Below are 9,469 nucleotides of genomic sequence, written 5' to 3' on the forward strand. Positions count from 1 at the left end.
TAGAGTTTCGAAGGTATGAGACACCCTGGAACTAGAGTTATAGGCAGTTGTGAGCTATCATGTGGGTGCTGAGAACCGAATCCAGATCCTCTGGAAAAGCAGCCAATGCTGTTAACTGCCAAGCCACCTCCCCAGCTCCTGGGTCTCGGTCTTAATGGCTCTGTCATGTTCTACTGAATGGAAATACATATTTCTCAATTCACTTTTTCCCCCAGTGCTAGAGATGGAACCTAGGGGCTTTAAGCAAGCCAGGCAGGTACTCTACCACTGAGCTACATCCTCAGCTCCAATTTACTCTCTGTTTGTTTCTTTGTGTCAGGGTCATACTGTGTAGCTCCAGCTGGCTTTGAATTTACAATGTAGCCCAGGCTGGCCTCAACCTGTGGTGTTTCAGCCAGTCTCACCTATTCAAGAACTGGAATTAAAGACATATGTGATTATATCCAGAATACTGAGGATTTCTACATTCACTTTTGATGTGTATTTAGGTAGATTCATTCTTTTTCTTTATTATTATTATTATTATTATTATTATTATTATTTTTGAGACAAGATTTCTCTGTGTAGCCCTGGCTGAAAATCAGACTAGCCTCAAAGATCCACCTGCCTCTGGCTCCCACCTACTGGGATTAAAGGTGTGCACTACCAAGGCCAGCTTATTAATTTTTAAATTATTATCAGAACAAAGAAATGGTAAAAAGCACTGCGGTAGAACCCAAGTACTCTCTCAGCTCTGCCACCACAGTAGAACCCGAATCTCTCAGCTCTGCCACCGTGGTAGAACCCAAATACTCTCTCAGCTCTGCCACTTGCTATGAGTCTTTCTCTCCTCTTCTTGACAGTGAAAGACGAGTTGTGTTTCTCAATGTCGTGAAGGTCTGATCAAACAGGACATGTAAAGGATATGAAATGGTGCCCACCTGCATGCAACACATCTCAGTAACACACTCCTTTTTCCTTTCTATCCTTGCCCCTTTTTTTGTTTTTGTTTTTGGTTTTTGGTTTTTTGAGACAGGGTTTCTCTGTGTAGCCCTGGCTGTCCTGGAACTCACTCTATAGACCAGGTTGGCCTCGAACTTAGAAATCTGCCTGCCTCTGCCTCCCAAGCGCTGGGATTAAAGTTGTGTGCCACCACCTCCCGACCATCCTTTTTTTTTAAAAGGGTTTCTCTTTATAGCCCTGGCTGTCCTGGAACTCACTCTGTAGACCAGGCTGGCCTCAAATTTTATATTAGGGAAAACTGAAAAGCACCTAACACAGTAACAGAAGTGGCCTGTTCAGTAGTTACAATCCCATCCTACACACTGACTTCTCCTTCTCTATAGCTCTGTGCTTCCTCGTACAGCCCTCCCTGAGTCCACAGTGGGACCTGCAGTGAACTAGAACAAGGGGTACATTTCATCCAGGTTGAACCAATCAGTTTCTTTATTCTAAAAATACAAAACTGAGACAGAAGGATTTGAGTTGATGTGCTTGAACTGAAAGATCTGCCTGATTCTTAAGGCAAATCCAAGGGAGAGTGTGGCTGGAGATGGCTAGGCAGTTAACAGTGCTTGCTGTTCATGCAGAGTACCAGGGGCTGGTCCCGGTACCCACACTAGACTGCACGCAGGTTCAGAGGACCTGATATCCTCTGGCCTCTGCAGATACCTGCATGCGCATGATGCACAAAGACTCATGCAGACTCGCATACATACACATAAGTAAAAAACAAAACAAGGGGCTGGAGAGATGGCTCAGCGGGTAAGAGCACTGACTGCTCTTCCAAAGATCCTGAGTTCAAATCCCAGTAACCACATGGTGGCTCACAACCACCTGTAATGAGATCTGATGCCCTCTTCTGGTGCATCTGAAGACAGCTACAGTGTACTTACATATAATAAATAAATAAACCTTTAAAAAACAAAACAAAACCAGGAGACTGGAGAGATGGCTCAGTGGTTAAGAGCACTGGCTGCTCTTCCAAAGGATCCAGGATCAAGTCATAGAACCAACATGGCTCAAAACTGTCTGTAACCCCAGCTCCAGAGGACCCAACACCCTCACACAGACACAAACCATACACACACACAGACACACAGACACACACACACACACAAAGAAAAGACTCTATCATCCTGCAGAGTCCAGGGCTACACAGAAAAAACCTTTCTTGGAGGGAAAAAAAAATCATTTTAAGATACACAAATATCTTCTCTGAGTTTAAGAGCCAAGAAGGTCTGGCTTGGGATGTAGCTACAATGGTGGAGTGCTTACCTACCTAGCATGTACAGAGCCCCGGATACAATCTCCAGCACTATATAAACTAGGTGTCAGGAACATACCTGCAAACCCAGCACAGAGGCAAGGGGATCAGGAACTGAAGGTCATCCTCAGCCACACAGAAAGTTCAAGGCCAGCCTGGGCTACATGAGACTCTGACTTTAAAGAAAAGAAGCAAAACACAGACCAGCGCAAAACAGAAGAGCTTGAACTTTCTCGGCTGATCCCCCATCCTGAGAGAAGGGTAAAGTTCATCCGTACCTCACTGGGAAGGATCAAGGACCCATCTCCATCACGAAGGACACCATCCTTCCCCACCTGGGACAGCATGGTGGGTCTGACCTCTTCGCTACCACCTGCCTTGGCTGCCTTCTTATTCAGGATCCTGGCTACACCCTCGGGTTGATGGTAGCTGGCTGGCGAAAGGGGCTCTGGTTTCTTGGAGCTCTCCTCTCCTGCTGCGGTTGTGGGGCTCGGTGCCCGGCCACACACGTTCCGAAAGAACTCCTGAACGATGCCATACTTGGAAGGCTCAGGCTTGGTTCGGGCCTCAGACATGCCCAGTTTCCACACAGACTCTGTGCTCCCAGAGTGCTCCACCACACTAAAGAGGCTAGACAGCCCATCGTTGATGTTCCTCAGTACTGGGCTATCCCGTGTGGTGGTGGAGCGAGCCCAGGCAGAGCCATTCTGCTTGCCCTGGTGCAGGTTCCACAGGCTTCGGTCCTTGGTACTGTCCAGCTTGGACACTGATCGCCTCTGGAGCTTGGGCGAGCCATACTTAGGCGAGCAACATGGCCGTTCAATGCGAGAATGGACCTTGTCCAGGGAGGAAGAGATCTGCTTGCTGCGCACAGACACAAGTGAGGAGCTGCGGGGTGACCAGCTCTTGCTATGGAGGCTGCTGCGGGGTGGGTCAGTTTGAAGACCTACACTGACTGTCCGAATGGTCTGGGTGCCCACGGTGGCCAGACCTACTGTCTGGCTGGATGTGCTTTTTACCTTCCTCTCCAGGGAGCCAGAGCGCATGGCCTGACGCACGCAGTTCGTGATCTCCTTCATGTCATCACTCATGTTGCCCGACATCTCAAAGTCATGCAGGGCTGCAGGGAAAGCCGGTCCGGAACCCGAGGGGCTGGCCCCGGATCCTCCATCCAGCCGCTGCCTGGAGAAGTTGCAAAGCCATCGGCTGTAGGAGCTCTCGGCCAGCCCGTCAGCCTCCGCTGACTCTTTGGGCTTGGCAGTGGTGAAGAGGAAGCCTGGCTCAATGAGGATCTTGCCCTCCTTGTCATGGACCACGGGGACACCCAGGCGCCGGGCCACTGGGGGACTGTAGTAGACTCGGATTCCTGTCTTGTCTGGAGCAGTATAGCTGCGCTGCATCTGCCTCCCTGCAGGCTCCTGACAGGCCAGGCTACCAATGTGGCTACAGTCCCGGGTGGAAAGCCCCGCCTTTGCCTTGGCATCTTTCTCAGGCTCCACCGGCTCAGGACTCACAAAGGCAAAAGCAGGGCTGTTGGGCAGCTTCTTGTTCCGGGCATCTCCACCAGCAAGGTAGGGGGAACAGTCGAGCAAGCTTTCAAACTCAGACATGGAGGAGACGGATTTGGTCCTGGGGAAAGTAAAGGAAGAAAATGGGGTTGATGGGAAATAAAATGTCAAGCACGAGAGTCTACGTACCTGGACATGTACGTGGGGACCAAGCCTGTCTTGCCTATCTCTTGTAGACAACCTGGCTGCTACCTCCTCAAACCTTCTCTACACGCTTAAGTAACACAAACAGTAGGATCACAGTAAACCTCTAGGCAGAGCAAGCCAGAAACAGCTCTTTCAATCCCCTGAACCTGCGCAGCCCTTAGCACACAATGGGTGGAATCTGGAGTAAGTACCTTGCCTCCTCACACCTTCGCTGGGGTAGCTCTGATGGGTTCTGCCTCTGCTGACTCCCAGGTGCCTCTGCCATCCTGAGCTCCAGCTACCCTGTGACTATTTTGGTAGTATCCCAGCCACCTCCCCTCCCCATCTCCATTGATCATTTGAAATTCCTTTGACCCACTCGCTGCCTTCATTCTCTTTCTCATATCCAGGTTAAGCTTGCTGCTGGAGTCCTCTACTGCACATGACTGGTCACTGTGCAGCTTTGGGAGCATCTCCGACTAACCCACTAGAGAGAGGGAGGCACGCAAGGCCCCTGTGCTAGGAATGGCAGAGCTAGAATTTACACCTGACCCTCTGGCTCCAGTGACTCCCCCACTCTAGAATGTTCTGTACTGCCCCTCACTTCTTTCATGGAGGGTCTTAATGCTGAGACCACTTTCCTTGTGTATCCCCTTGGACATAGCATGGTAGTAGGCCTGAGGGACACTACCCAATAATCCCCCAAGTGGGTATTTACCATGATTCAAATTCCAGAGAGAAAAAGAGAACCCCCAAAGGAGTCAAACAGCTTCTTTGCCAGCAAGTGCAGCTGAGGCCCCAGTTTTCCATACCCAGAATCAACATTAAACTGCAGGCTGCAATCCATATGGCCCCAAGTTCTCCAGTTCCCGAGTTACTGGGTTCCAAGGGGAAAAAACCCAACTGGTGGCTCTCCCAACTCTCATGGAGTAGGAGTGGACACAAGGAGCCAGGGAGTAAAGAGAGTCAAAGCCAAAAGTCTATAGTGCTGGAGCCAGAGCTGTGGGGTCGAGGGGTCGAGGACAGGGCTGGGGCCAGAGCTGTGGGGTGGAGGGGTGGAGGACAGGGCTGGGGCCAGAGCTGTGGGGTTGAGGGGTTGAGGACAGGGCTGGGGCCAGAGCTGTGGGGTCGAGGGAGGTCAAGGACAGGGCTGGGGGATGAGAGGCCCTCACCTCTTTAAGCCGGTTCCCCCAAGCTCAGCTTCAGAAACACCTTCCTTGTCATGGTTCTTCTCACTTCGTGCCTGTCAAAGGAAGTGACAAGAAGGTCAGTTCTGGTGACCAGTGTGTGATGGGTGATAACATCGGACCCGTGTGGGAGCTGAGCCCAAAACTCTACACATGAATTCTCTCCTCTGGAGAGTAAGATGTGGACATCAGCAATCTAAAGGTTCCTCTGGCCATGTCTGGACCGTTGCCTCTCACCCACTTACAGCAGTAATGTGAGCCAGGCTCAGGTATCTGGGGTGCAAAGAGGGACCAGAGAAAGAGGGACCACTGGAGACAGAACGTTTTTCATGACAGCCACTGTGCAGTCACCGGTGAGGACCGTGATTGTGAAGTTTTCCCACACTGGGTCTAGAGACACAGGCCTCAGGGCCCACGAGCAATCAGAAGGGCGGCACTGTCCCTGAGAGCCTCTAGAAGCCCTCTGTGCTCCAGTTCCCCAGAACAGGCATCTGGCTTTTGGAGCCCCATATCCAGAGTAGCATGCCATTTCTTCATGCCGTCACAAGGAGGGAGGATATGAGGGGCCTGTCCATAACCTTTATTCCTTAGCTCTGTGTTCTATGGACAGTCCCCTGACCTTATGTGTGAATTCCTCCAGTGTGACCCAACTGACCCCACTTAGGACAGGGCCAAGGCAATGAGAAACTGGGCCTAGAGATGGAGAGTGATTCACCAAGACCACACAGCTACTCAGAAGGCCTGCTTTCTATTGAGGTCTAACTGAACTGGCCTGGGTTTTCTCCCACAGCAGAGAACCCTTCCAAGTCCAAATCCATGGGCAGCAGTCACGGGGAAGTGACACACTTCCCACAAGCAAGGAATTTTCTGGTATAGTCGGGGCCAATAGAACCAGGGAAGCAGGGATGCGCTCACCTCTTTCCAGCTGTTGTCTTGCTTCTCCATGTCCGAGTGCTTCAGGACCCAGGGCTCGGCAGCCTTCTGCAGCTAAGAAAGACAGAGTGTGTGCTGATGGACCAGACTGCTCTGAGCAGGGCCACATGACCCACCCACAACATGGCTTCTCAGTAGATACTAGCTCTGAGCCCCCACAAGGTGGATTTGGAAACCAGTAACACAAGCAGCTACTGGCGGGCATCTTCCTGACCTGGCTAACAGAGTCAACAGGTGCTACTGCATCATTATCTATACAGCAGTTCACAGAGCAGCTAGGGAAGCAGAGCAGTAGTTATCTCACACGAAGAGATAACGCCTCCTTGATCCTGCTGAGTCCTGAGGTGTTCCCAGGAGCACCACACTTCCAGGGGGTCCATCTACATGTGCACATCAGCTCACTTAATCCTCATAGCAGCCAAAGGAACAGGTGTGACTGTGATTATTTCCGTGTAGCAGGTGAGAGGGTAAAGTCAACAGAAGGAAAGCCCAGATGTGAGCAGCTCAGGCAGCAACTGGGATGCCGGGCGCCACACCAACAGTTCGCTTGAATTCCTCCATCCCTTCACAACTGGCTCCCACATGGGGTGACTCACCCTAGCTTCCCCAGGGCTTTCCCAGCATTAGTAAGGCTCATGTCCTCTCAGTTCTGAAAAAGCAAGTAGGCTTTGCCTTCCACTTCCCAAAGGTCCAAGGCAGTCCTAAGCAACACCAGGACAGGCTGGCTACCTGTTTGCACTTGAACCCATGTCTCAGATTTTGCTTATGTAATGCAATGGAAGACAAACAGAACAGGAGTGCCAACAAAAGTCACCTTGGCATGAATGAACCGCAATCACAGATGAAGATGTAAGCCAAGGGCCAGTCAGGGCACTGAGGAGCTGCCCTGAGAGATAAGAAGATCGAACAGCCATCTTCCTTGTGTAGATGAAGCCCAGAGATCAGAGGGGATATGGTAAGAGCCAGGAGCCCCACAGGCTCATAGGGAGTGGCACTGTTAGGAGGCGAGGCTTTGTTGGAGGAAGTGTGTCACTGGGGGAAGGAGGGTTTGAGTTTTCAAATGCTCAAGCCAGGCCCGTGGTCACTCTCTCTTCCTGTTGCCTTCGGATCTGCATGTAGAACTCTCAGCCTGTTCACCAGCACCATGTCTGCCTGCATGTTGCCATGCTTCTCGCCATGACAATAAGGGACTAAAGCTCTGGAACGGTCAACCAGCCCCAATTAAATGTTTCCTTTCTATGAGTTGAGATGGGCAAGGTGACTCTTCAAAGGGAAGAACACTGACTAAGATACTCTTCCTATGGCTGCTCTTCCGGTTGCTTGCCTGGGCTGGTTTCATCTAGAGCACAGGTTATACAGATGTCGGGGCTGACCTCTGTGATCCTAGCTCTGGAGATGCCGGGCCAGGACAACTGAGCATTCCAGGCTAGTCTGGGCCAAGTACTGAGATATACAAAGTCTCAAAACAAACCAATAAAAAAAGGAAGGATGGGGAAATGGAGGAAGGAAGAAGAAAATAAGAAATTCAGGATGCAGCTTGGGTGTCCTGGTTTGAAGGGGGGTGGGAAGCAAATCGATATCGAAAGGTTGCAGGAGATCAGAGGTAGGAAGCCAACAGACAAACTCCTGGTCGCTGCTGGGAAATTAAGTACAGGAGTGAGTGCCTACGAGCTGGCAGGTCCCAGCGGTGCCCATACCTCACTACAGGAGTGAGTGCCTACGAGCTGGCAGGTCCCAGCGGTGCCCATACCTCACTACAGGAGTGAGTGCCTAAGAGCTGGCAGGTCCCAGCGGTGCCCATACCTCACTACAGGAGTGAGTGCCTAAGAGCTGGCAGGTCCCAGCAGTGCTGATTCCTCACTACAGGAGTGAGTGCCTACGAGCTGGCAGGTCCCAGCAGTGCTGATTCCTCACTACAGGAGTGAGTGCCTACGAGCTGGCAGGTCCCAGCAGTGCCGATACCTCACTACAGCAGTGAGTGCCTACGAGCTGGCAGGTCCCAGCGGTGCCCATACCTCACTACAGGAATGAGTGCCTAAGAGCTGGCAGGTCCCAGCAGTGCTGATTCCTCACTACAGGAGTGAGTGCCTACGAGCTGGCAGGTCCCAGCAGTGCTGATTCCTCACTACAGGAGTGAGTGCCTACGAGCTGGCAGGTCCCAGCAGTGCCGATACCTCACTACAGCAGTGAGTGCCTACGAGCTGGCAGGTCCCAGCGGTGCCTATACCTCACTACAGGAGGGAGTGCCTACGAGCTGGCAGGTCCCAGCGGTGCTGATACCTCACTACGCATGGCACTGATTTGGTTTAATGATTTCCAAATCACTAAAAAAATGATATTAAAAGTCAGGAGGTGGTGGTGCACGCCTTTAATCCCAGCATTTGGAGGGCAGAGGCAGGAGGATCTCTGAATTTGAGGCCAGCCTGGTCTACACAGAGCAAGTTCCAGGACGGCCACGGATACACAGAGAAACCCTGTCTCAAAAAAACAAAATGATGATGATGATGATATGAATCATTCATAGATGGGAAGTGGCCAGATGGTACAAAAAGATGCTCTGATCAGCTTTCCACATGCCACAGGAGATGTGGTTTAATTTGTGAGTGTACCAGCCTGAACTTGCCACATATAGACACCAAGAAAATGTGACCCTCAGAGGTACAATATTTCTCCAGCTACTGAGTGTGATAGTAGAGAAAACCTAGTCCCTTGCACAGGGTCAGCTCAAATCAAGAACCTACCAGATGTTGGGGTTGAAGACATGGCTCAGCAGTTAAAAGCACTTGTTGCTTTCCTATAGGACTCCAGCTCAGTTCCCAGCATCCACTTGGCAGCTTACAATCATCTAGAATTGTAGTTCTGGGAAATCTGACACTAGCCTGAGGACACCAGGCATGGATATGGTGCATATACATATAAATAAGCAGAACACTCATCCACATTAAAAAAAAAAAAAGTAAATCTTTAAAAAACAACCCACCAGATGTGGGGTTTTGGCATATGTATCTCTGTCCTGTCAGAAACAGGACATTTTGGCTCATTTTGCTCATCTGCAAAGTGGCCTTACTGGGCTGAGAGGGTTTAAGATGGCATTCTAAGAAGACATCCAAAGGAGGTAGCGCTCAGAGGGATGCTCACTTTCCTATTAGGTGAGTCCAAAGACTGGAGGGTCATGAGAACTCTGGCAAGGAAGAAGCAAAGCAGGTCTGCATGCTGCTCTGACTACACAGACATACAGACACACACACACATACACGCATGTGCTCTCACACACACACACACACACACACACGCAGTCACAGGCATGCGCACACGCATGCACATGCTCACACATATACACAGACACACATACACATGCTCTCTCACACACACATGCACACTTGCATGCGTGCTCACCCATATACACACAC

The 9,469-nt window shown here is 50.8% G+C and overlaps 1 protein-coding gene across 1 annotated transcript in view; it reads right to left on the minus strand.

The window, feature by feature from the left end:
* Positions 1 to 9,469, minus strand: part of Soga1 (suppressor of glucose, autophagy associated 1) — a 71,064-nt gene that overhangs the window by 8,411 nt on the left and 53,184 nt on the right. The window contains exons 12-14 of the mRNA XM_031372536.1: positions 6,042 to 6,113; positions 5,112 to 5,182; positions 2,524 to 3,874 (exon numbers count right to left, since the gene is read on the minus strand). Of these exons, the coding sequence (XP_031228396.1) occupies positions 2,524 to 3,874; positions 5,112 to 5,182; positions 6,042 to 6,113 (1,494 nt within the window). The remainder of the gene's footprint in view (positions 1 to 2,523; positions 3,875 to 5,111; positions 5,183 to 6,041; positions 6,114 to 9,469) is intronic.

This window comes from Mastomys coucha, unplaced genomic scaffold, assembly GCF_008632895.1.
Source record: "Mastomys coucha isolate ucsf_1 unplaced genomic scaffold, UCSF_Mcou_1 pScaffold15, whole genome shotgun sequence".
NCBI lineage: Eukaryota > Metazoa > Chordata > Mammalia > Rodentia > Muridae > Mastomys > Mastomys coucha.